Raw genomic sequence first — 27,313 nt, 5'->3', positions numbered from 1 at the left:
TTCCCAACCAGCCTCCCTTCCCTGCTGCTTTTTTTTTTGGAGCCACCGACTGCTTTTTATTGGAGCCACTGACTCCTGTGCCCCCCCGGCTCTGTTTGGCGTCCCACCAGGCGATGCTGCCGGCTGGGGCTCAGCACGAGGTGGGCAGGATAAGAACCCACGAGGGCCTGCCGAGACCACGGGTGGGGGAAAAATCCCATCGGGATGCCGTGTGCGGTGGGGAAGGGCTCCCCCATTTTCCCTTGGGTTTCAGCTGCACTCTACAGGGGGGGCTGAAGGGGCAAGCCCGGAGCCCCCCCCCGCGGGGCTGAGACCTGGGAGCTGCGGCTGCGAGCGTCGGCAGGGGGCAGTGGAAGATGCTCCCATCCTGCTGCTGCCGAGTCGGGGATCCGGGGAGGAGACTGCGGCGGAGGAAGGGGAATAAATCTGCAATTCCTCCGGCGGCGGGGCCGGGTGGCGCTGGTGGGGGCGCAATCCCGCCGCGCTGGAGTAAATCGGGGGTGTAAATGAGAAATAAAAAACCCCTGCGTAAAAACGGGCGGGGGGAGGGGGGCGCAGCCAAAGAGCCGTCGGCTTTTTGGGGACCCCCCCCTCGAGGCCGCCCCATATCTCCCTGCCCCCTGAGCCGCCTTCACCTGCCGGGCGAGGGGTTCCTCCCCCCCCCCCGATCTTTTATTCCTCTCCCACCACCCCAAAAAAAAAGCACAACACAACACCCTCCCGGTGCTGCCCCACTTTAGGGGAGGGCTGGGGGCGGCGCTGGCGGGGGCCCGCCCCAGGGCTGTGCCCGCCGCAGGATGCGGTGGCGGCGGCGCTGGGCGATGCGGGGCGGCGGCGGGACCCGGGGCCACCCCTGAGCCCCTCGGGGACCCCGGCCGGGGAGGGCTGGGGGGGTCTTGGGGTGGGCCGGGGGGGAGAAAGGGCCGGGCGGGGGGGGCGCTAGGGGAGAGGGGGGGCGCGCAGGTAGGGGCCGGGGTTGGGGCGATGGAGGAGGAGGAGGAGGATGGAGGCGGCGGAGGAGGGGAGGCGGGGAGGGAGGCTGCGACAGGAGGGGGCGGGCGGGGGGGCCGGCCGGGGGGGCCGGCGGGCATTTGGGACCGGCTGCGGGGCAGGCGGGCGGCGGGCGGCGGCCGGAGTGCGGCCGCGATGGCGCAGCGAGGGGCGGCGGGCAGCGAGGGGGAGCCGGGCACCGGCACCGGGACCGGGGACGGGACCGGGACCGGGACCGGGACCGGGACCGGGACCGGGACCGGGAATGGGAACGGGGCCGGGAGCGGGGCCGCCGCGCCCTTCCAGCCCCCCGAGGGCGGCTTCGGCTGGGTTGTGGTCTTCGCCGCCGCTTGGTGCAACGGCTCCATCTTCGGCATCCACAACTCCTTCGGAATCATCTACACCATGCTGCAGAGCGACCTGGGCGAGGGCGAGAAGGACCCCGCGCTGGAGTTTAAAACAGGTACGGGACCCCCTTCCCGACCCCTTTCCCAACCCCTTTACCATCCCGGCCCCCCGGAGCCTCCGCTGGAGGCATTGAACTGTGCTTGCTCCCTGCCCCCGCCATCCCTGCCCTCCTTACTATATTTATCTCCGGCACGGTCATGTGTTTCTAAGCTACTACGTACTCAATTAAAAGTAATTCATCCGAAAAGCGTGCCCGCACCCCGTCCCGCCCGCCCGCCCTGCGTTTTGGGGTGAGGAGCCGGCAGCGTGTGCCGGCTACCCGCTTGTTGGGTTTGCCTCTTGATTCTCGGTGTGGGTTTTCTGGGCTGCCTGCCTGCCCTATCTCTGGGATTGGGGTGGGAGAGCATCTGTCTGGCAGCAACGCTTCCTCGAAGCCACTGCCACCCGGTGTGCGCGGGTCCCAAAGCACTGCCACGGGGCCTCGTCCCCAAACGGTGCCTTTTGGTGGGACCAAAAACCAGCTCGGGGCTGCGTTGTGTTAACGCTGGGCACGGGGATGTTTCTCATTTTGATGTCTCTGCTGCTTGAGTGGAGTTGGCAGAGGGACCCCAGCTGCAGGGCGGCAGGCCAGGGGTCCCTGAGGGACGCCTGCCTTGTCCCAGGGCTCGGCATCCTCCAGGAGCAGGTCACCTCCGTCCCCATGGTGGGCACCGTGGCCCAGCTTGCTGGGCAGGGACAAGTGCTTGTGGTTTTGCCAGCACTCCGGATGAGGCTAGGGCTATCCAGGGGATGTCAAGGGGCTCAAACTTGAATTTTGGGGACCACCATTGCCCAAGCTGCCCCACGTACCAGTGACCACAGCCATGGGAAAGCAATGCCGGGCTGCACCCGGGGGTGCAGAATTAACCCTGGGGGTGCAGAATTAACCCCGTGCTGCTGTTACCAGAGAGATGATGGGCAGCAGCAGCGTGGCAGGGAGCTGGGAACGTGCAGACGATTGTAATTACCGTGATTGATGTCCGTGTGTGTGTGTGCCTGCGCGTTGTGTGTGCCATCCCCGGGAAGCTCATCGCGCAGCGCGCTGTTTCCTGCTCCCCGTGATCCTATCTGGAAAGCCTGAGGCAGAGAACTGCAGAAGTTGTAACAAAAGAAATTAAATACTGAGAGTTCTGGTGGTTTCACGGCTGCATGCCCAAGACGGGGTTCGGAGGAGACAGCATCTGCCTCCTGCTCCTGAGATCTATTTATTTATGGCTATGACCGCACGGAGGCCTCAAAAAAGAAAGGTGTGTGGGCGTGCGAGGTGAACCCGGGCTCAGTAATTAAATTGCCTGGGTGACGAATATGCATTTAGGTCTGGGCGCCTAACGAAGAGGCCGCTGATAACCCCAGTGCGGCGGGCTCCACACAGGGCCAGCGGGTCCCACCTCATTGTGCCACGGTTTTTGGGGTAAATCCACAGGGCTGGGGGTCCATGGGGGCCGTGGGGCATGGAGCAGGGCCCCCCCAGCCCTTCCTCCCCCCCGCCGCTGTCCCTCCCTGCACGGGGTTGCATAATTTCCCCGCGGCGGTCGTTTGCGTGCGAACATAATCAGGAAAAGTGTTGTAGCTCCTTTCCAAGCACTGAAGTGATACGGCCTTCCTGAAAAGACCGGTGCTGTCTGTCTGTCTGTCTGTTCCCCAGCATCCATCTGCTCCTGATGGCTGGAAGTGGTAGCCGAGCTCCAGGGTCCCCCTTGCCCCCTGCAGAACTGGGGGATGTGATGGGGACCTGCCGGCCCCATCCCGCACCGACACCCAGCACGGCCCCAAGCACCTCTCTTTCTTCTTCAGCCCCCGGGGGCTTTGTCCCCAGAGCCCTTCTCCGCTCCCAAGCAGGTGGGTTTGTGCCCAAGAGGGAGCTCGGAGAGCCCCACCGCAGGCCAGCCAGCATCCCTTTAAAAATAGGGTTATGTTTATGCTGAAGCGGGTACTAGTCTGAACCAAACAATAGCCGCCCCAGCACACGGCTATAATTATCAAGGTTTATTCCTTGTTTGCATTGGTCACGTTTTCTTGCGTTTGATCTTGAGAGACGCAGGATCCACGGAGTTCAGATTTCGGGTCAGGCTGTGAAAACAAACCCTCTCCCAACAATGCATTGAATGCATACGCTGCTTTGTTTGAAGGAATATAACCGCGAGGTGTCTGTAAACACTCAGCGGCTGCGACCACCGCCGTGCCCCTTCGCAGCGTGAAGCCTGAGCTGGGACTTTTGCAAGGCACACTCTGTGCTTTCGGCTTTGTTTTCTTTTTGGGGGAGGCAGAGGGCTTGCTGACACTGGGATAAAAAAAAAACCAACACAACAACCTTGCACACGAGCCAGGAAAAAGCCTGTTCTCCTCTGTGGAGAGGTGCTGGGTGATGTCTGAGGGTGTTTGCTGGGTGCCGTGCCGTGCTTGCCGGCCCTAGCCTGGACACTGAAGGCACCAAGGCAGCTTTGGGGTCTGGAGAGGATTACATTGATTTATTTGTTTTTTTCCCTAGCTAATTTTGGGGTTGGGCACCTGGGATAGGATCATGTTAATTTATTTTTTTCCCCAGTAATATTTTCATTGATCTCCTTTTTCTCCCCTCCTCCGCTTCATGTCAATACCCTAGGTACAGATTAACTCCCCTTTTGCTTAATCTTTAATGCTCCGATTGCTCAAAATGGGAGCTGCGGGTGCTCGGAGGAGCTGCTCGGGTTCGGCCGCAGCCCCTGCGAGTGCGGCTGTGCGTCCTGCAGCCTCCTCCTCCCGCCCGTGCGTGGGGACGGGGGGAGCAGCTTTCCCCCCTTTAGCCCGGCCCCAGCCGGGGAGTGGAGGCTGTCGGAGCCCTCGGCTCGTTGGACTCACTGATGCCAGCCAGGTTTGGCCGGGTGTCATCTTCGTACCCGGCTTCCCAACTGGTTTCACGGGGAATTTCTTCGGGGACGTCCCATTTTGTGTGCCCAGGGGGGGCGAGCTGGGCTGGAAGGGGCTGGTTTTAAGCGAGCGTCGTAATGGAGCAAGGAGGCTCGGTGAGAAGGCGTGAGCTTGTTTCATGACAAAATAAAGCTGAAGTAAGGAGGGAACAGGAGGAGGAACCAGCACGGCCTCCTCTGGGGCTCGAGGAGCCCCAGGGCCGGTGAGCGCTGCTGGAGCCGCCTCCACGAGGGAAAACCCGGGGAGAGTAAATCACAGGAGGTAGCTCTTGGAAGCGGTCCCAATTAATTTTAGCAGTGCTCCGCAGCCCGGAGGAGGCTGGATGGGAGCGGCCACCACCGAAGTGCACTTTATTTAGCCCGCTGCTGCAAAAGACATCTTCCCCAGGTGTTTGCTCTGGGCTTTGGGGTCGGGGTCAGCACCCTTACCCGTGCTTACACACTGGGAGATGTGTCTAAGACCCGTGATGAGTGCTAGCTCCTGGGAGGGCTCCTGAAGATGGCACTTGGGCCGTCACCTCCTTACCCAAATCTGCACGATTTGGTGCTTTTATTATTAACTGTTGGCTGCCATCACTCGCCCCACACACCCAGAACATGCTGGGGGCTTCCCAAGTCTCCAGACCTCACCCAGGTCTCCAAACCTCACCCTCATCTTCCAGCAGCCAGCTGAGGGAGTTCTCCAGTCTCTGTTGTGCTTCTGTAATTAATGGACAATGATAAGATCCTGTTGAGCCCCCTTTTTCCCCAGGCTGAGCACCCCGGTAGGAGAGGTACTCCTGGCCCCCCCACCTGGTGCGAAGGAGACCACCAGAGCTGGTGGAGGTGGAACAGGGGCTGCTGGACCCCTCCTGGGCACCTTAGGGTGCTTGGGACGAAGGGCGAGCCTGGATTTCCACCCTGCCATGCCAGGGGAGTGCCTGGAGGCTGGTTTTGTGACCTGCACCGTGCCGAGGGGAAATTCCTGCGGGAATACGGGGGGCAGCAAGCAGCACTGCCCCCGCCATACTAACGGGGAGCTAATCCCAGAGGGAGCCGCAGCACCCGGGGCTGTTTGTTTCAGGGGATTGGGATCTGTCAGCACCAGGCGCCGGGTAACCTTTTGCTTTTTTTTTTTTTTTTTCTCTCTCCTCTGGGTGACTCCTCGGGAGCTCTGCCAAAGCGGTGCTTGGCTAATGTCAGCAGCTCGAGTGTCAGCATGGCCGGGGAGGAGGCGATGCGCAGGGCCAGGGTGGGTGCTGGGGGGCATAGGGTCTCACCTCAACCCCATGGGTGGCTCCCAAAGTGGTGTCCCCCAGGAACCAGTGTGCCCAGAGGGACTTCTCCCAAACAGAGCTGAGTGCTCCAGCACCCACGTGCTGCTGCAACACCTGCAGCCGAGCTGCACCCACCACAGCATTTGCTGCTTGCTGCTCTTTTCTCCTCCCCTTCCTCGAAGGATTGATCGCTCCCCGCTCCCAGGGAAGGTGATGCTGCTTTTGGCACCCGTCCCTGCCCAGTGGGGCATGCGCTGGGCTGGGCATCGCTGGCGGGCACCGGTACCACGGCAGCAGCTCGGTTCATGCCGGGCTATTTCCGTGCATCCACCCCAAAGGCAGTCGGGGCGGTTGCAAAACGCCCGTGACGTGTGCCCAGCATTGCTGCAACACGCTTTTCATGTGTGAGCGGTTCAGGATCGCTTCTTCCCCCGGCGCCTCGCACAACTGGTCCTGCCGGCTGCCGGGCACAGACCGCGGGCAGCAGCGCTGCCCTGCTCCGTCCTCCCAGGGTGCAGGCTGGCTCGTCTTTAGGGCTTTGGGTTTTTGGGGCTTAACCCCTAGATCCCCCACACGTGATTTAGGGTAGGTGGCTGGGTGAAGCCTCACCATGCTCCCTCCCTTTGCAGGACACCACCAGGTTGTGGCTTTTTGGGCTAGAGTTTTACCCCGCCATGGCTCGTTTTCGGCAGCAGCCACCCCGGCGTGCATGGGACCAGCAGAGGATGGTGCCGTGATGCTCTGATGACCATCAGAGCAGCTCCTGGTGCCGTGTCCCAGCATGGACACCTCACTGCAAGATGGGGACGGTGCCTGTGGCTTTGGGAAGCGGTGCCCTGGGACATTGGGTCTGCAAACCCACAGCGGAGCAGGTTGCAAGGGACAGCAACAGCACGCCTTGGTGTCACGGGACTCCATTTCTCCCCTGTCTTTCTGTTTTGTTTTGGCTCTGGGTTTGGATGTAGCAGCTCGGAGGGGTTGTTTCCTCCTTTCCCAGAGACCTGCCGGGGACTGCATCACCTAGGGCCGGCAGCCTTGCATGGGCCAACTTGCTGGGGTTGCCCGGTGCAGCGCTGCAGGGGGACCCCAGCAAGGGCACCCCCGTGGTCCCCTGGGGATGAGGCACACGGCCCTTGGCAAGCAGCGTCCCCAAAATCCCCCCCCCCTTTTTTTTTTTTTTTGTAATTTTCTGGACATCTCATGTCGGGCACCAAAACAAAGCTTTTGTTTCAGGCTCTTGGCCTTAATCTCTGTGCCGGCAGCTCCTGCACGTGGAAGGGAGGTGAAATCCTTCCCTCTCGGGGGGGATGTTAGTACTTGCCGGGCGTTTGGGCGGGCGGGTTTCCATAAACCCTCGGCGGGGCTGTGGCAAGCGGGTGCTGGGGCTCGCTGAACGATGCTGGAGCAAACCGAACGTATCGGCAGCTCCTGCTGCACCCTCAGCCTCGGGTCCGGCAGAGAAAACCGCCCATGATTAAAGATTGACGGTAATTACCTAATGGGCATGCACGCCACAGTGCCTGGACAAGCTCCCTCCTGGGATTTCCCAACTCAGGAGCGCTTTTGCTTTGCAATCGCCATAGCACGCTTGCATGAGCCCGGCAGCAACATGTCGCACTTGGGCACTGTCTGCCCTTTATCATGGCCTGGCACCAGGCAGAGCTCTCCCCATCCCTTCCCAGAAACCCCCCCAAAAAAACCCAAAGCCATAAAAGCTGCTTTTTTGGCTACGGCAGAGCCACGAGTGAGGAGGCAGTGGGGCGTCCAGGGCTGCGCGCTTGCTCCACGGGTGGGCCGGTGGCGAAGAGGCCACGTCAAGGCGTCCTTGACCTCGAGCCAGCTATTAATCCATGTATTTTAGCAAAAACACGTTTATTTCTTGAGGTTTATGTAAACAATGGAAGCAGGGAGCTCTAGGGGGTGGGGGGCTGCCCGGGGATTAAGCTGGCTGTAAAGCCAGGCACGCCAAGCTCGCCAGCCCGGGGAGAGCTTAATTAAAGTCAAAGGAGAAGTGTTTCCAAGAAAATAATACGTGGTATTTAAACGGGATATTTTTGTTCTGGGCCCAGAATGTCTCCTTTCCCTCTCGGTGTCAGCTTTAATAAAACAAAACGAGATCTCCAAGAAAAACAAATTGGAGCTCTTAAAAGGGCACTGCGGAGATAAAAATCAGCAACACTGTTGCTGGTAACACCTTGGGTTATTAAAACGGAAAGAATGCTAACGATGCGATTTGCATCGGCCTTTCTTGTGGCTGCACCCCAGCGGCACCCGGCCCCGTGAGGTGGGAACAGGGCCCCCACTGGCTTTTGGGGCTGCTCATGGGGTCTGGGTGGGCGCCGGGGATGAGCAGGGAAAGGGGTGAAAAATGGCAAGGGTTGGGATTCGGGTGACACCAGACCTGGAAACCTAAATAAAGGGGTGATGACCTTTAGGGAAAAGATGGTGCGGCTCAGCAGGGCTCTTTCAGAGGGGATGAATGCGGGGATGAAGTACCAAGGTTTGCTTTTGCTGCTTCTCTCTGCGTGCTGTGGTGCTGGTGCTTGGCACCTCTAAACCAAGCGGCACAATTTGGCTGCTGCAGCCAAGTGTGCCAAAATCCATGCTATAAGCCCCGTGTCCAGACATGCCATGCCCTGGCTGTTCACAGCCCCTCCTTGCTGTGTCCCCCCTGCTCAGAGGAGGCTTTTGTCTGGCTTTAAGATGCGCAGTGTGATGCCACCCCCAAGGGATGCTGCCAGCGCTGCGGCTGCGCACACGCGCGGCTCTGGCCAGCACTGCCTCACCGCCCTCAGATAAGGCAATTAGAGCTTTATCATTTAATTGCGGCGTGTAATAATAGCGGAGCACTAGCGAGATATGGTGCTGCCGAGGGGTAAATATTAGCTGCGTTGGGTGTTTTTTATTTTTATTTTTATTTTCAAAATTTACTCGGCGGGGTCCGGTGCTTGGGGATGCCCCTGCACCAGGATGGGCACCACCTGCTGCATTGCCCAGCCCACAGATTTTCCATCTTTGAGGCTTGTGTTGGGTGCCAAGAGGAGAAGATCTGCTGCATATATCCTGCCTTCTGCACCACGAGTAATGTGGTGATATTCAGGAACACCTGGGGACAAGGGACAGGGCTGCAGCCCATCCCCTGGGACCCGCCTCTTGCAGCCCAGTTTTCCAGCTCTGCTGCTTGGCTATGTGCTGTGTTTTGGGAGAGGGCCTTAATTAAGAGAGAATCGCACAAAATTACTTGTATTGCCAAAAGCTAAAAAATCACGGTGGATTTTTTTTTTAAGCTATTAAACTCTGCCCTGCTTCAGTTCATCAAGCAAACCGTAAAGCAAACAGCCGCGAGTGGAGGCACTTCGGGTCCTGATCTGAACCCTGCGGTTGGCTATTAACCCTCTCTGGCTGCACCCTGGATAAGATTAGCCCCAGGCTGGATTTCGGGGATCCTTTTCCCTCCTGGTGACTGTGCCGGGGTGGCAGCTCCCAGGGGTGTGCCAGTCATGCATCACTCCCTCCCCTGCTTTGTTGGGAGCATTTCAGTTCAGGAACTTGATAGAGGGCTTAAAAGGCACCGGTGTGCGAGCTGTGGGCTGCTGGTGGTTTTCCCCATTCGTCAGGGCTGGTGACGAGTCAATCTCCTTGCACATTTTCTTATGAATGAGTAAAGTTTTGGCTCGGCCCCGATGGTCGAACAGGTTAAGCAAGAAGCTGCCGGTATTGGTCTCATCATCAATCCAGGCAGAAGGGGGAGGCTCTCCCCGGCTCTGTAAATGTCTCGTGTAATCTCCCAGCTGCTCCGACTGGTCCCGAGCCCTCGTCCTGGTGGGACCGGCAGCAGCTCAGGGGGCTCCCGAGCACCGGCTCCCCCATCACCCATCCCATTGCACTCCCCTTGGGCACGCTGTGGCCTGGGTGGATTTGACATGGTGAGCAGAGCCTCTCCCCACTCCCGGCTTTCCAGCAGGGGGATGGGAAAGCCCCACAGTGCCCTGCATCATCCCTCCTTGCCCCCAAATCCTGGAGAACAACAGCTCTGCGCAGATGAAACCACTGGGCTCTGCTCTTCCCTTTGGCTGGGGTTGGGCAGGGGTGATTTCCATGGGAGAAATGGAAGATAAATGGCTGGAAAAGAAGCTGAGTGGCTGCTTAATGGCTGGTCACCACTATCAGCCCCGTGTCTGGGACCTACTGACATTTTCCTGCACAGAAGTAGGATATACAGCTTTTGAACATGAATTGGAGGAGGATCAAAACCTCCCCAGTGCCTGACGGAACCCTTCATTGACCTGCTCGGTTATTTATTCCCCCCAAAAAAAAAGCCCTTGATGCAGCAAAACGCCACACCGGCGCGCTCACGTTCCGCCCGGATGGAGGCACTTTGCTGCCGAGGCACTTGGACTTGCCCGGGCTGTCCCCACATCCCCTCGGCCCCGTTCCTGCTCTGGGCAGGGACATATCCGTGGGTATATGTGCCAGGACGCACAGGTGTATATATATGCACCTCGATGCATGCGTCCCCGCATCTGGAAAACTTTCAGATGAGAGCGGATCAGCCAAAAATAACACCCCATTGGCAAAGGGGTATAACCTGTTCCTTGCTGAAAATAATAATAATAATAATAATAATAATAATAATAATAAAATCCCTATATATTGCTGCTCTTTGGTTTCCTTCAGCTATCAGATTTGCGTAATTGCAGCCCAGTCTTATTTTTCCGAGATACCCAGGTGTTCTCAAACGCCTGCTTTAATGTCAGGAAACTCCAGGAGATTAAAATCGCGGGGAAGTTTTACCCCTCTTGGCCTCTGGCTGTGTGGTTTAGCGATAACATGCCGGCTTTGCGTTGTTTGGGGGATTTTTTTCCCCAGCATTGGGCTGTAGGAGCACGAGCCAGAGGCATTGGCATCACCTCGCTGGGGACAAGGCAGAAACCCCCCAGTACAGGCGGAGGAAGCCGTGTCCTCAAGGCCACATCTTCCACCAAGCAGTGATTTTGCAGCACGGACATGGCTCCCAAACACCTTGCCTTAATACCTCTCTACCTTTTAACCTATTAGCCCCATAGCAGAGACTTGATGGAGGATCCCCAATGTGGCCAGCATCACCGTGCACCATCCCATGTCACTGGGAGCTCTCCGAGCCTCATCTCAATGGGAGCCAAGCTCAGGGTCAAAACAAGCTAAAAGCCATGAGGGGGGAGGGCTTTGGAAAGCGTCCGCAGCAGCTGCTGCCGCCGCCTAGACTTTCCCTTTCATATTTACAGCCACGTCTATCGTCGTTTATTGGGCGGACAAATTGGGGCCTCGCTGGGTGTAGGCGAACGAGGAGCATAGCTGAAATATTTCAGCTGTGCTCTCCTCTGGAGGGCGGCTCCGTGCAGGGAGGAGGCACCCAGTGCGTGGGTGCCCTCCCCGCCTCGCCCACCGGGGGGGCCCGGAGCAGTGTTTCTGCACCAGATATTGCTGTGGACCCAGGGCAAGCCGAGGGGCTGCAAGTGTTTTGGGAGGCAGGACGGGAGCCAAAAATCGCCTCGGCAAGTTGAGGGGTGCGGGCACATCGCTGGCGGGGTGAGGTTTGGCAAGAGCTGCTGGAGGAGAGGGGCAAGGGGCATTTAATTATTGATCAGCCTCCCCCCAGGGGGACACATGGAGAGGTGTCTCCTTCCATCTGGGAAGATTTGGAGGGTGTTTTGGGGGAAGATTTTTGGAGTCTTCCTCCTTGGAGGGGGGCTGATACCAAGCTGGGGCTGTTCCTGCCCCATCGCTGCCCTCAGCTCTCCAGGGGGTTGAAGGCTGTCAAGCACTCAACCAGGGGGGGAAAAGATCTTTGTGAGCCTGTGCAAAGCCCAGTGTTTTGCCTCCATTTATTCTCCCCAGCCTCTTTGTTTTCCCTTTGAAAAAAGGAAGGGTGTTTTTCTCTGCCCGGCTGGTTTGAATTCGCCTTTTTTCCTGGGATGTTGACAAACACCCGTGGGAGCTGCACTGGGAGGAGCGCGGGGCCGAAGCCGAGGGTTTCTTCTCACTGTTAATGGGAAACAGAAGATTGCTCGGGAGAAATCTGGCAGGGAGGAGAGCTTTTCTGTCTCTTCCAGTCTGGAAAAAAGCATCCTTCCTCCAGCCCATCCTCCTGGTAGGAGGAAGAGGATTCCCGAGTGTGGCACAGGCAGGGCTTGCCGGGGGCACGGGAAGGGCATGGAGATTTCCCAGGGATGGAACAGCTGTGGGCTACCAGCTGTGATCTGGGAGGGTCCCCAGGGCACTGAGTGCTGGTTGTGCCCCAGGTGTCCCAGTCTTGGTTTTACCCCTCGCAGGGTAAAACTGGGGACGGGGGCTCGGGGACCTCTGCCCCCCACCCACTGGGAGCCTGCTGGGTTGTTACGTGGTTCTCCGGCCTCTCCCAGCCCTGCCATTTTTGAGGGAACAAATTGTGCAAAGGAAACATCGTGTGCATGGGGACGAAGCACGGCTGCATGGCATTTCAAAGCCCTGAAGGACTTGGACCGGCAGCTGCCTCATTCGCAGAATGCCCTCTTGTCACCGGCGGTCTGCAGGAGGAGGCGAAGCAGTGGGCGCATTCCTGCAGCTCCGCCACCCCTGTCCTCTCAGTTTGTGCCCTAGGAGCCGGGCACCAGCTTGAGCCCTCCAGTTACAAGTGGCCTTGGGGGGGCTCAGAGGCAAGGACACGTCTGTGGGACAGGGACAGGGGGAGAGGTCCCACTGGGGATGGTCCCCATGTACACCAGCTGCACAGGCTGGGGCTGGCCTTGGGCAGGAAGAGGTTAATCATAGCCAAAGCCCGGTGAAGTTTGGTCAGGTCACGGCTTTTCCAAAGGCTTAAAATTTCGGACGTGCAGCAGCTGGTGTCCGGGCCACGGCTGACCCGCGCCGTCCGGCTGGAGTTAATCATTGCCGTTGGCTCTGGGACTTGTCTGAGCTCAGCAACACGGACTTTTTCCCCAAAAACACGTGGTGAGGAGCCGGGGGCCTGGAGGAAACCCCAAGCTGCCAGGGTGCAGGGGACTGGGGAGAGCTGAGCAGCCTGGCCCTGACTCTAACCCTAAACCTGACCCCAACCCTAACCCTAAATCCTGACCCTAACCCTAACCCTGCCGCTGGACCATGCTTTCCCCCTGCACAAGCTGCAAAATAAACAGGGGCTTGCTTCCCTGCACTGCATCGATTTGGGGTCTGCACTGCATCGATTTGCATCTAAGGGGCACCAAAGGCAGGAAAATAGAATTATATCCATAAATAAAAAGATGGAAAGCAGAGAGGAAGGCGTCCCAGGTCTTGGTGAGGGGTTGCATCGGCAACAGTGTGTGTGTGTGAGCGTGGCTGCACTCACTGCTGGTGTGCCTGGTGCTGGAGAGGGTTTTTTTCAGAAAAAAAAAAGGATCTTTCTTCTCCTCTTGGGTGCGCTTTGAAAAGGGACTTGGGAACAATGACTATTAACAGGCAGATAGAGAACGAAATGCAGGGTTCGAGTCCTGAAATGTGTGCGCTTTTCAGAGGGAGTGAGCGTGCCAAGACAAACCCCGCTAGGAATAAACATCGTCCTACATGAAAGGCTAATTACAGATTGGCTCAGCGTGCGGGAGGAGGGCATTTTCGGCCCATTAAAATGGAGCCGGTCTGGTTTTCATAAAAGTGCTGGGCAGAAGGGGCCGGAGAGACACGGTGGGGGGAGGTTTTGCTGGCAGTGGAGTCCTGCAGGGTCGGAGGCATCCCTCTCCCCATGTCGGGACAAAATTGTCGCAACTGTAGCTCTTATGGTTTTTGGTGACTTCAGTGTGTGGTAGGTGAATCATCTCGCAAAAATTGTAAGCCAGGAGGAGATGCGGAGCAGAAAATCCTTCCCAGCCTGCCGAGAGGAGCACACAGCGGTTCCCATCTGCGCAGCACATGCTGTTTGTTGGTTTTGGGTGGGTTTCACAAGGATCTGCGTGCTGGGGGGAGCGCAGGGTCCTGCTGCTGCTGCAGCTGGGGAGGAGGCAGTGAGACTCGCCCCGTGCCTTGCACCAGCTGGGGCCGGCTTTATGGCTCGGGGCAGGCACGAGGTACGGCTCCTAGAGGCGAGGTACGCTTCTAGGAGATATCCCCGGCACAAAACCCTCTGCGCCTGCTTCTTGCCGAGCCAAACCACAGGTCTGCCTCCATCCCCACTTAACACGGCCACAATACAGGGACTTTTGTTCGCACAGGCTTCTATCTGTCACTTCGTGGTCACAAGAGATCGAAGCAGCCACCGGGGCAAGGACAGGGGGTGGCTGGGACCTCGCTTAAACATCCCCTGCATGTGGCATGGCGCGCACGAGGCATTGCTGTGGGGCTGAACAATTCCCTGCATCCTGAGTTACAGCTTGTTTGTGAGTTGCACACGGAAGGAGGGAGGGGGAGAAGCCAGGAAAGAAAAAAAAAAAAAAAAAAAAAACACGATAAAGGAGGACTTTGTTCTGGAGCTTTTGGTATGGTACCAAGTGGGGCTTGCTATACCATTAATGAGTTTATCTGGCTTTATCTGCACGTGGGGCCACCAGTGCACTACCGCCTTGTGCCCAGAGTAGCCCAGCAGCTCATCAGCTTTGCTTTGCTGCTCCTCACCTAAGCATCCCTCCTTTCCACGCATGGTGGTGGCCTCCTCAGCCCTCACTTTGTGTCTGCCTTCATCCAAGCCCTCCAAGCTGGACGCCGGGAGCGTGTCAGGCTCGTCTTTGAGGATGCAAGGATGACGCAGATGGCTCTGTGGGATCAAACAGCTGCAGATGCTCGGGGCAGCACTTGTCAGCTGTGCAGTGAGGGCTTGCGGCTCCCAGGCCACCCAAAATGCGACCCAGGTGGGGCCATGAAGGGCTTTCAGGACTCATGATGAGCTTTGCCATGCCAGCAGAGCTCCACTTGCCTTGCTGTGCCCAGCAAGCATCTCCGCCCAGCACGACTGGAGAAATTATTTATTGGAGACATGGAGTGGGTGGGGAGAGGTAGCGGAATTATCTTTGTAGCCCCATCTGTCCTGCAAGAAACACCAAGCACCTGGGAAAGGCAACCCTCTGCAGCATGTCCCCATCCCCGTCCCCATCCCTGTCCCCATCCCCGTCCCCATGCCCATCCCCATGCCCAACCCCATCCCCATCTCCATCCCATCCCCATCCCCATCCCCATCCCACTCCCTATGCCCGTCCCCGTCCCACCCTATCCCATCCCCATCCTCATCCCCGTCCCCATCCCATCCCATCCCATCCCATCCCATCCCATCCCATCCCATCCCATCCCATCCCATCCCTACCCCATCCCTTCCTACCTCCATCCCATTCCCATCCCTAACCCCATCCCCACCCTTATCCCCATCCCATGCGCATACCCACCCCTATTCCCATCCCCGTCCCCATCCCCAGCCAAGCGGGAGAAGCCGCGGGAAGCGAGGGAAGACACTTCCTCCAACGCCGGATCTGAGGTCACCTCCTGGCCCTTGATCCCCCCAGCCTGCGGTATGTGGGTCAGCGGGGAAGCACGGCCGCCAGCGACGTCCCTTCCTCTCGTCTCCCTGGAGAGGTGTTTTTAAAGGAACAAATAGACTCGGCCAAAAGTGCCGTGCGGCACCGTTGTTAATGGTGTTTTTGTGAAGGCTGGAACAATGAGCTCAGCACCGGGGGGGATTTGGGAGCCACGTCTCGGGTCCTTGCCCTCGTCTTGCTTCCATGAACGCCTCTGCTCCAGCAAAGGGAGGTGGCAAGGCCTGGGCACCAGGCCACCAGCCCCACGGAGGGCTCTTTGTGTATCCCAACCATCCCCAGAGCCCCTTCAGCTGGTGGCAGGCAGTGGCCATGCCACGGCACCTCCAGCCTCCACCAAACCTTGATCAGGCTCGTGTTCACATCATGGGGATCCCAGCCCCATCCCAAGCTGGACTCAGTCCGTAATTTCTTTCAGGATCTGCTGTAGCCGTAGCTTTCCTCCAGATCAGGGCCAAAAAGGGTTTGGTGCCACCAAGAAGCCCCGGTCTGGTAGCACGGGGGTGAGCCCCACCGAGCCCCACTGCCTGTGCTGAGGTCCAGAGGCCACGGCCTCGCCGCGAGCTGGCTGTGCCAGGGAGGCTGCAGCCTCCTCTGGAAGCCGGGCTATTGTTCTTGCTAATTATAACTCACTGTTATTACCAAAACCTATTTTTATTCATTGCTTGTGGTAAGCTCTTTCTCTAAAGGTAGAGCAATTTGCCATGGGGATCTGTTTTGTTTACGGGGTTTAATTGAGTGCTATCTCCTTTCATGAACACAAATCCGTGGAGGCTGTTACGCGCCCAGTGCTGAGCCTCTCGCCCGGGCTCGCTTTGATCTCCGCAGGTGAGTGCGCGTGTTTTGGGCCAGAGATTGATCCTGCTTATTTGCATGTAAATCTCGGGGGTTATTAAGATCTGAATCTGGCCCCTTTAAATTTTAATACTCGCTTTATGCTTTTATTTCCGTGTTTCTTAAAGCAATTTCCAAAAATAACAAACTTCAAACATGACGGGGCCATCTCGCGTTTTACTGCCTTGGCTGCAGCCGAAGGAACATTTCGGGAAGCGCATTATCCACGTTAATGAGCCCTTCCCATCTTGGCCTCCCTCCCGCCCATCTCCCCCGTTGCAGCAGGGCTCCTGCCCGGCCTCAGCTTTTCTTTTTTGTGTGTGTGTTTTGAGTAAATTGGGTCCTGGAGAGCCCTGCAATTAGTTCAGAAGGGTCAGCTCTTTCCAGGCTGGAGAGAGCTTCTCTGTGTGGTCCCCGTGAAAGGCTGAGCTTGGGGGGCCTGTTGTGCAGGGGGGGGGTTTCTTTTAATAGGGACCCAGCCATTTTCCAAAGATCTCATGGCTGTTGTTGTGTGCTGAGAGGGTTTGCAGAGCTGTCGGTGGAGGTGCAAGGAAAATAAAAGGCGTAAAGCAGCAGGGAGCGTGTTGCGGGTGCGGGATGCTCCCTGTGCTCCTCCTCGGCGCAGGCAGGCTGAGATGTTTTCATCACCACATTGCTTTTCTTGAAAGCCTGCCTTTCCTCCCAAAAACACTCACAGAAACCATTAAAGAGAGAAGGTGGAGGGCAGGGCTGAAATAATCTGTGAATAATAAAATCTTCTTAAAGCAGACAGACAGAGATTTTCCCCAGAGGTGGGTAGGGATCTCCTGGAAGGGATTTCCTGGGTCCGACCAGGGGAGGGAGGGGACGTAACCTGGCACGACCCAGGCACCTCCAGCAGCTTTTGAAAGACGTGGTCCCCCCATGCCAGCCTGCTCTGCCCTCCTCCTTCCTCCAGCCTCCGCCACGTCTCTGCTTTTCATTTCTTGTTGACACCCGGTTCCCATAACACCAGCATCACCAGCTGCTCATTTGCTCTGTATATAAAACTGCCCTGTAATTGACATGCCTTTCCTGTTGTGTTTGGGTACATCTTGTTGCTGGTGGGACAGGGAGGGGTGGGAAAACCCTGCTAAGGAGGTGGGAGGCCTCCCGGCACGCTTGGGGGGAGGTTGGGAAATGGTGGGGAGCGGTGTCGGATAGCCACAGCGCCTGGCCATGACCCAGGACCCCAAATCCAAATGGCCCAAAGCTGGGCACCAATGGGCTCCATGCCCTGATTTTTTTCCTCTTCCTCCTCGTTCAATGCACAGCCCTCACCTTTCTTCTCTCTCCCTAGCATGGGTGGGCTCCTTGGCCATGGGCATGATTTTCTTCTGCTCTCCCATCGTGAGCATCTTCACAGACCGGATCGGCTGCAGGACCACGGCTGCCTTGGGAGCTGCCATCGCCTTCATCGGGCTCCTCTCCAGCTCCTTCACCAAGTAAGACAGCCCCTTCCCAGCTCCTTTTCCTCACCAGCCCCCCCAGCTGCTGCCATTTGGGGCAGATTTTGTGGTTTCAAGCTCTCCTGGCATGAGACAGAATGAGCTTTACCCAAATGAGGGGCTCGCCGTGAATGTTCCCAGGCAGGCGCTCGCCGATATGCATTTTGATGGCAGGTCTACCTGATGCAATAGTCTTTCCGACCTGACACATTTGCGTCGTCAGGAGAGCAAAACGAGGTCACCCCCAGTGTCCTTTACACGTGGCTTTTTGCATGGGGCCTCAAAGGCACCGCGAGGCATCCCCCAGAGCATCGTTCACCCCAGCTTGTCCGAATAAAAATGTTTCCGTGGGTTTGAATTCAGCTCAGATCAATGTTGTTTTAATTAAAATGCTCCAAGAAGTGGTTTTCAGAGCAAAAACATGCTAGTTTCACAGAGGGCGTGCCGCCCACTCTCTGTTCCCACCCTGGGACGCCGGCTCCTTTGTGCCCTGCTTGGTGCCCTGGCTCCAGGCACTGGGGGTGCCTGGGGTCCCCGCCACCCTGGGAAGGGGCAGGATAGCAGGGACACATCCCTGTAAATCTGGGGACTCTCTGGGACATGGGGCTGGGTGTTGCGGGTACATCTGCCGTTGGGCTGGGGATGAAGGGCCAGCTTGAGCCACCCCAGAGCCGCTTCGCCTGAGGAGGGGAGAAATCTCGCTGGGTTCACCTTTCCTGGTGTGTGCCAGTGAGGGGCAGCTGCTGGAGGGAGGTCTCTTCCTCCCAGCAGAGCTCATTACCCAGGGGGGACCTTGTTACCCATGGGGACCTTGTTATCCATGGGAGACCTCGTCCTAGAAGACATCATTACCCATGGGAGACCTCCTCTTCCAAGGAGACCTCATTATCCATGGGAAACCTCATCCCAGGAGACCTCCTTATCCATGGGAGACCTCCTTATCCATGGGAGATCTCATCATTGGAGACCTGGTTATCCATGGGAGAACTCATCCAAGGAGACATCGTTATCCATGGGAGACCTCCTCTACCAGGGAGACCTCGTTATCCATGGGAGACATCCCAGGAGACCTCGTTACCCACAGGATACCTCCTTGTCTGAGGGAGATGGTGCCGCCATTCCCACTGGAGAGCAGCTGGGACATCCAGGAACATTCCCAGCAAGCAGGGTGGGACATCCAGGATGAGAAGCAAGGCTGGAAGGAGCCTGGCTTTGGCACAGCTGTGCAGGGGTGTCTCAGCATCAACGGCGAGCAGATGGGACCGGCAGCATTTGTCTCCACTTATCCAACACATCAGCTTATTTGCAGCACCAAAGCTGGTGTGACCCAGCTGAGGTGGCCAGGGCTGGTGCATGGGAGGTCAGAGGCAGCCCAGCTGCCTGCCTGGCTCCGGGGATGGGTTTTCTAATGTGGCTTTGCCCTGAAGTAGCTGGAAATTGCCTTTCATGACAGCCATTTGTCTTTGAGCCGCTGGGTACAGCTTTCATGTTCCCCGTTCTGCTTGGCTAGCTACAGAGACGAGCTTGTCATGGAAGAAATGATGTGCTTGTAAACATTTGCTCAATTTTGAACTGCTCTGTTAGATCCGAGCTGCTGTCTTTTCCCCTGCTCCGTGAGCAGCACTCAGTATTTCACACGAGCAGCTCTGGGTGTCAGAGTGAAGACCCCCTTCACGCAGCATCACTTGCCCAAACCTCTCCATCACACCCTCCTCCCATGGCATACTTTTGCAGCTGAATGTATTGCACAGGGATGAAAGCAAATCCTTCATCTGGCCAGAAACTCATGGGAACTCAAGGGTGCAGCCACCGCCTGACTTTGGGCTCCTTTCTTTGCTGCTTCTCTTGGGAAACCCAGGCTGGCCCTTGGGAAGCAGCTGCTTCCAAAGGCTCACAGACTTTCCACCTGCACTGCAGAGCAGCTACGTCGCTCCCTCCTAAAGCACAGCCACCTCCATAAGGTACAAATGAGATCTATTAACTGCCTAATTGAAGCTCCCAGAGGAGCTTAAAGAAAAAGAACGTAATTAAGGAGCCTGGAGCCTGGGCAGAAACATGATGTTCCCTCCCTAAGTGCCTAATAACCAGGGTTGGTGCCTTCTGCTTTGAAACGCTGAGTCCAGAATGTTTTCAATTAGTTGTTTCAGTGGAAAAAAAAAAGAAGAAGAAAAAAAAAGGATTTGTAGCTAAAAATAACCCCCTGCCTACCTTAGAGAATCTAGCTCGCAATACTTTAAAAAAACATTCAAGTCGGGTCAGCTTCCCGAGGCAGGCATGTTGGCTGCTGCCTTCTCCTCCATGCAGAAAGCACTCCCCAGCCAGACTTCATTTTCCTGGAGGTTTTCATGTGCCAGCTGTGCAACAAGGATAATCCTCGCTTTGGCTGGGGAATAAGCTCCTCAAGGCCAGGCTGTCTGTGCAGCGCTGGTGGCATGCGAGCCCTCGGTCTTGACTCAAGGGCTTGCAGGGGGTGGCAAGGCTTCCTTCCTTCCCCGTGCCGTGACCACCTTGATGTCTTCTTCCCAACAGGTCTCTGGAGGTCCGTTACTTCACATATGGCATCCTCTTCGGCTGTGGCAGCTCCTTTGCCTTCCAGCCCTCGCTGGTCATCCTTGGCCACTACTTCAAGCGCCGCCTTGGCTTGGCCAACGGCATCGTGGCTGGCAGCAGCTGCCTCATCTCCGTGCCGCTGCCCTTCTTCCTGAAGATGGTGGGGAAGGCCATCGGGCTGGCGCACACTTTCCAAGTCCTCAGTGCCTTAATGCTCATCCAGATATTCCTGTCCATGACGTACCGGCCCATCCTGCCACCTTCTTGTGACTCTCAGCACGATGGGCAGGAGAAGCTGGGCAGCCGGAGCCTGCGGCAGCAGTGCTGGTCCCAGATGCGCAAGTACTTCAACTTGAGGGTTTTCCGGAGAAAGACCTATCGGATTTGGGCCTTTGGGATTGCTACGGCCGTCCTGGGGTATTTTGTCCCCTACATGCACCTGGTAAGAGCCTTGGCTCTTTAGAACGCGCGAGGAAGTGGTGGGAAGGTGGAGATGGGCAGGAGGAGGGAAGCAGCGGGGACAGAGCCACCAAAGGCCAAGAAATTGCTGCAGGCAAAGTCCTGCCCACTGCTGAGATGAATTAACAGAGGATTCACATCCTTATGTCCTTCCGTCCATCCCAGGTCAAATACGTGGAGAAGGAATTTAAAGAAACCAAAAAGGACTGGATTCTCCCCGTCTGCCTCGGAGCCATGTCCGGGCTGGGGCGCTTGGTTTCAGGCCGCATTGGCGACTGCATTCCGGGGCTGAAGAAGATTTACCTGCAGGTACGTCGTGGCTGCTGCAGCTGGGGATAACATCTCCACATCAGCATTAACACCACTAGGAACTGTCAGCCCCAGATCGCCCATCATTTACAGACCATTAGCTAACACCCTTGCAGCTTCTAGCACAAAAAGTACAAAATCTGGGTCTGGCCATCTTGGCTGGGAGCCCAGAGGACAGGAAGACTTCTGAAGTAGCCTTCAGAAGCCACCCTTGCATGGGGCAGGGAGATGGTCCCAGTGCTGGCACTGGGCAAAGATGCTTATCTGCCCTTGGGTGGCCTCGTCTTCAATGCCATGGGCTTGTCGCTCCTTCTAGTGAAGCATTTGGTAGATCCTCTCTCCCTGGGTCTTGTAGTGTGATCAGATGGCTCTGGTTTTGCTGCTCCTGTTCAAGTCTGCAGAGCTGAGGATCTCAGAAACACAAGGGTTAGGACTTGCTCCTCCTGAAGTCTTCGTGCTACGTGCCCAGGAGCCTTCCCTCCTCCTTCCTGGAGGAGACAGCCTCAAGTGACCGTCGGGATGGTGCAGAGTGGCTTCCTGCCCCCCTACCCCACTCATCCCGTCCCCCAATGCCATGCCCACTTTTGTCTCCCCAGGTGGCATCCTTCATGCTGTTCGGCATCATGTGCATGATGGTCCCGCAGTGCCGAGGGTTCGAGGGCGTCATCGTCATCTGCCTCTTCCTCGGCCTCTGTGACGGCTTCTTCACCACCATCATGGCCCCCATCGCCTTTGAGCTGGTGGGGCCCATGCAGGCGTCCCAGGCCATCGGGTACCTGATGGGGCTGATGGCCGTGCCCATGACCGCGGGCACGCCGATAGCAGGTTGGTATCACCGCCGGGCCAGACCTGGGCCCAGCTGTTGGGAGGGAGCAGATGCTTGTGGCTGCTTTTGCCCATGGTGATATTTTGATGTAAGAGCTTTTGAACTTTCTGGCTACAGACTGAAGTATCTCAGCGCCTTTCCCCATGCTGATGAAAGCAGGAGACAGCAAGAGCAGAGCGACCACATTAACTGATTACTGTCGGAAGCCGAGATAAAAATTGGCCAGGAATGACATGGCCAGGAGAGCAGGGAAAAGAATTTAGGGAATTTCTTAAGCAATGGAAAAAGTCTACTGTGGGCTGCGCAGGGCATCCTGCATCCCGCATCCTGCATCGGAAGGATTTTTTCCGGTGCCAATAAATAGCAATGTGTTATTCTCCAAGGGTGCCTGCTCAGCTTGCATCCAAGACTGTTTGCATGCGTCTGACTTTGTCCTGTCCTGCCAAAATAAGACAGATAACCACTGTTATGCTTCTCCCCCAAGGATACTTCAATGATTATTTCGGGAATTACCATGCGGCCTTTTACTTCGCTGGAGTGCCCCCCATCGTTGGCGGCTTGGTGCTCTCCGTCGTCCCGCTGGTCCACCAGAGGATGCTGCAGAAGCAGCGCCTGGATTCCGGCAAGGACAAGATGCTGGCCCCCGAGGTGGTGGTGAATGGTGAGCTGCTGCCTGGCTGCCCTGCCTCCGAAGCACACATCTGATGCGCCGGCAAGCGCGATCGCCACCAGCATCCTCCACAAGCCCAAGCACAGGCCCTTTTCTAGCCAGACTGTAATTCTCAGTGATTGCAGATGCACTACGTTTGTAAAGGAAAAAGAAAAAGCTCTTCTGGTTGAAGGCGTTTAACTAGCAGAAACGCTTTTTCTTGGGACAGTTTTGATTTCAAAGCCACCTTTATTTTTTTTTTTCTCTAACTGTTTTTTCTAAGGAAAACTCTCACCAGGATTCAAACTTGATCGACCTCCCTCTCCTTTCCCAGTTTTCTATACGTCACAACAGAGGTTTACAGCTAATAAATGTCTTTTTAAAGCAGGCCACAGCCGGAGCTTGTTGCCCCTTCCAGAGACCCATCCCCTCCCCTCCCCCTTTGGTGCGCCAGGTCCAGAAGCTGTGCCAGAGCCAGCAGCTCCAGAGGAGGAAATCAAAACCAGACTAATGGCCAGCAAGCCCCGCTTTCAGCTTTTTCTCCCCTCCTTTTCCACTGCCCTCCCCGAGAGCTGTGGCTGTGTGCGCTCATGGGGACAGGAGCATCCTGCAAAATCTGCCTTAAAATCATGGGAGGAGACCCGTTGGTGCCTTGGGCACCTCCCACCTCCACTCCGGTATCTGGTGCCTGAGGTCTGGGCCATCCAGGCAGCTCCAAGCAGCAAAACCCTTGGGCTAGATGGAGAGATGGAGGCACGCAGGGCCAGGATTAACTCGGGTGAGAGCAAGGACCGAAGGCAGCTTCCATCCCGGTTGCGTCAGATTTTCCTCCCCATCACCCACCATTAAAAACGAGAGCCTTGTATGTAGCTCCGCACCCCGCATGCCCCTCTGACCCTTCTGTTTTTTTAATCTGCACTGGTTAATGCATTGTAAAGTCTTGTGGTCTGTGCTTTTGTTACTTCTGTCCCTGTACGAGCTGGAGAATATACGGGTGTGTTGTGAGGTGTCTGTTCAACCTGCCCTTTCTTCAGCACGCATTCCCAGGATATTTCCTACCCGTCCTTTCCCACAGGGCATCCCTGCCACATCTCTGCTGTCCTGACCATATTTTAGGAAGCCCACATATGTGTGCCAGTGGGATCCAAGGTGCCCATGGCACCCAGCAGCCCTGGGTCCTTGGGTCACCTGATGCTCCTCCACAGGCAGCTGGAGGAAGGCAGCCGCTGCCTTGTGGCTCCTTGTGCAAGTCTGGGAGTCTGAAGTCACAGCTGAAGCCGATGAAGCTCTTCAAATTGTGTTTTTGACCTAGTGCCCTATGAGGAGGGCTTGGGGGGGATTAAATGAAAGAAATATCTTCTGCAGCCCAGCCATAGGAGAAGCAGCACTGCCTCAAACCCAGCCCATGCCCGTGCTGCTAGGCAGAGCCCCCGGTAACTGCACCCACTGGGTGAATGGTTTCACAGCCAACTTTGTGGCTGTAAAACCTCTCTAGCTCATAAAGCGATTTAACAGCTTAAATCCCCACATTTTGCTGATTTCCACCTGCCCTAAACCCTCAGCCTGCCCATGAAGGTCTCTGCCCTGGGAGGAGCCTGTGCTTGGGGCCGTGGGGGCTCGGTGCTGCACCGCTGGATCAGCCAGCAGCCAGGAGGGGTGGAGGTGCCTACAGAGCCCTGCCTCACTCAACACCCCCAAATTTTTTTTTTTAAATTTTTTTTTTTCCCTGGAGGAGCCTCTTATCATTGAGGGCGCTTAGATGTGTGTTCATGGGCTGCCCAGGTTCGGTGGAAGGTGTACAGCCCACATCACGGACCAAAGCCCGTTAACAGCCTCCCAAACCTGCTGGCATCATTGTTGTCCGGTCAAGGTCGTGCTCTTGGTCAACACAAGCCCTTGGCCAACAGGAGGCCAGCCTCTGCCACGGGAAAGGCGATGCAAGGCTCACCCCATGCTCTGCTTGCGTGTGTGGCTGGAAGGGCGAAGGTTGGAGCGGTCATTGGGAGGTGGGCACAGGAGGCCAAGCAGGAAGGCAGGGTTGTGTAGAAAAAAAAAAAAAATACCTTGTACTCATTTTTTCTAATGAAAAAAACCAAGTTTCTCCTGCCGACAGAGGCGGCGGCACGCTTGGCGCTGCAGGCGACCACGCACCTTATGTAAGCGCACATCAAGCGCGGGACGTGCCCCGGCAGCGCAGCGCAAGGGCTGGCTGGGTCTGCCTTCCTAAATCTTTAGCTTCAGGGTGTTCAAAAGAGTTGTTGTCTTTTTTTTTTCCTCTTTTTTTTTTTTTTTTTTTTTTTACGGCCGGGTGAGACGCTGGGTTTAACTCTTCTTGCTCCAGCTGGAATGGATGTTCCCATGGCATCTCAGGAAGCTTCAGGTGGCTTCCAGCCTGGCTCTGGGTGGTCACAGAGGAGCCACAAGTGCAAAGCAGAGCTGGGAGGACAGATACAGCACCATCATCCCTCCATTTCTCACTTCTGCTGCCCCAGCTTTCGTGCACATCCATGCCAAGCATCATTTTCTGGGTGTTACCTTGGTTATTTCGGCTTTGGTAATTCTCATGCTGGCACTGTTCACTTCTTGTCAGCTGGCTGTTGGAAATGGGAACATGCCAGAAAGCCCCAGCTCACTTGAAAGTCCCCTGCCCCTTTTGGGCAGCTCTGTGGGGCATTTTCTTTTCAATCCCAGCTGCCTTTCGCCCCCCAGGAGCACCATGTGCCCAACAGGGCCCTCAGCACCTGGCCGGCTCCCTCCCACAGAGGCACTGCCCGCGGGTTTGCTGGCTGGGAAGCACAGTGGACTTTGCTCCTGGCCACGCCAGGGTTATCACTGTGCTTTCACATTCTCCCCCTGCACAACCACTTTTGTGGTTTATTATTGCCTTTTTTTTTTTTTTCCCCTGCAAATGTTGCAATGCCCTTACCACCTCAAGGACTCGCTGGGCTTTGGGTGCCCCCATCCCCATCCTCACCCTCCCCGGGAGAGCAAAACCCATCCCTGCTGCCACAACTACCTTCACCAGGGGGACATTTTGACAAATGCGACCTGCAGGACATGGCCTTGGTGTCTGACCCAACGGTGGTGTGACCCTGTGGCTCCCAGCTTTGCCTGCAGCACCCGAATCAATGCTCGGAAAACAAGCTCACCTGCGAACCCAGTGTTTGAAGAACAAGATTTGTGCCCCTGGTTATGTCCTGCCTGCAGCACCCGGGCCTCCTCAAGGGAGGCCGTGCCTCTCCCGAGTGCCTCCTCTTTCCTGAACATCCTTCCCAAAATCTCCTCCTCACTGCACCTTCCAGCTCCGGCTGCCAAGAGGAGCACGGCTCTTAGGCGCATCGTTAGCAGCTAGACTTAGTGTCCATTTTAGCAAGGAATGAAGCTTTTTTTCTTTTCTTTTTTTTTTTGTACATTTTTGGTCATGGCGTGTGAGATGATCTGTTTACCAGAGCACGTTTCTGGGTGGCATCAGTAGGATGACGTTTGGGATTTCCAGCGCGCCGCATGGATGGCGCTGGGTTTTTGGCATCCACGTTTCAGAACAGGACCCGACACTTCTCCAGACCTGGGCTTTCCCAGCCTTTCACCAATCACAGAAGGAGAGATGACTTTTGGGGGCAATTATCCCGCCTAATTCCCTGAAATCCAGCGGCACGAAAACCAAATGAAGCCAAATATTTGCTTTCGGATGGGTGGATGTCTGAGCTGACTCCACGTGAGAGCACCAGGGTGGAGGCTTGAATTTCCATTTAGTTAATGAACCAGAGGTGTCTGTGGCTGAAAGCAGGCACTGAATTCAGTGCAGAAATCAGGCCTGGAGCCGTTGGTGGTTAGGGCCCCATTTTGGGTTTAAAAAATGAGTATTTAAAGTCGCTGCTGGAAAGGGTGGAGAAGCCACACCTTGCAGAACTGGCCTCATAAGAGCTTGTAAGATGTAGGTGAAGAAACTGGTAGAACTGAAATTTTTCTTTTTTTTTTTTTTTCTTCTTCTTCTTTTGACATCTGCTCCTTGTAAGCGATTTATATTCCCCTAAAAATATTGTATCTGGAAGTAAAGTATTTGAATGTGTGTCTTAAAAGTATGGCTGTCCTTTCAAAATGTGAATTTCTGATCGTTGGTATACAAAAACAACACAAAAATGAACCAAGAACAACAAAAAAAAACACAAAAAAAAACCATATTAGCACATTTTTGTAATGAATGTTTTATGAATGTTGTTCAAAAAAATGTGTAGAATAAAACCGGTTTAAAAAGGAAGGGGATTGTGGTTTTCTAAAGAAATGCATCCCATCAGTGTCAGCGCACCAGGGTTGTATTATTATTATTATTAATAATAATAATAATAATAATAGTAATAGTAATAATAACAATAATAATAATTTCTTCCTTTTGGCAGGGGCTCAGGGCACAGTGAGGCCTCCTGGACATTAGCACTGCGCAGGGAGAGTTAAGCTGTGCTGCCAATAGGAGCAGTTTTGGGGAGGGTGTTCAAAAAAGGGAGTGAGTGGAACCAAAAACATGGCTTTTAGCAAGGGTTCTAAAGTAAAATTTAAAAAAAAAATAGTTACTCTAAAGTAAAAATTTGTTTACGCTAGCTGCCTTAATTGACATCAGATGAAAGCTGACACACACGTTAATTTGATATGGCTCAGGCTTTCATTTTTCTTTCCATATGCATCTCAACCCTTTTTCAAGTCAGGGATATTTACTGCAAATAATACTCAAAAAACCCCCAGCAGGAGCTGATAAGAGGCAGTAAACAGGGATTCAAAGGCGGCAGCAGCAGCGCTCCTCCGCGTGCCATGCGTGCAGGGACAGGGCAGGCAGCATGCACACACGTAGAGCTCCATCAGTGTGCTTGTGAGCCTGCCCGCTGGGAACCATTACTTCTAAAATTCAAAACTGGTGTCTTATATATTAAATTTTAAATTATTTTATATATTAAATACTAAGCATGTCAATGTCTTATATTAATTTACTAGGAGCTACAGAATACGTACATATTTTAGACACACATGCGAATGGCATATATACCTGCAGTCACTTTTGGTAGTACACACAGTCTGTGCTGTGCTGGACCCAAGATCCATCACCCCTCGATCACCCCAGCA

At 55.7% G+C, this 27,313-nt stretch overlaps 1 protein-coding gene across 1 annotated transcript; it reads left to right on the top strand.

Annotated features, from left to right (window-relative positions):
- Positions 1-1,092: 1,092 nt before the first annotated feature.
- SLC16A2 (solute carrier family 16 member 2) lies at positions 1,093-23,138 on the top strand (the record flags this gene model as incomplete). Its single annotated transcript, XM_035541647.2, has 6 exons — positions 1,093-1,453; positions 17,261-17,405; positions 19,938-20,400; positions 20,583-20,726; positions 21,323-21,551; positions 22,037-23,138. Coding segments are annotated over 6 exons (1,563 nt in total), but the record flags the coding sequence as incomplete, so codon positions are not given.
- Between the last annotated feature and the right edge of the window lie 4,175 nt (positions 23,139-27,313).

This window comes from Cygnus atratus, chromosome 13 (assembly GCF_013377495.2).
Source record: "Cygnus atratus isolate AKBS03 ecotype Queensland, Australia chromosome 13, CAtr_DNAZoo_HiC_assembly, whole genome shotgun sequence".
Classification (NCBI taxonomy): Eukaryota; Metazoa; Chordata; class Aves; order Anseriformes; family Anatidae; genus Cygnus; species Cygnus atratus.
Note: the sequence above shows the minus strand (reverse complement) of the source record. Positions and strands in the feature narration are given on the sequence as shown.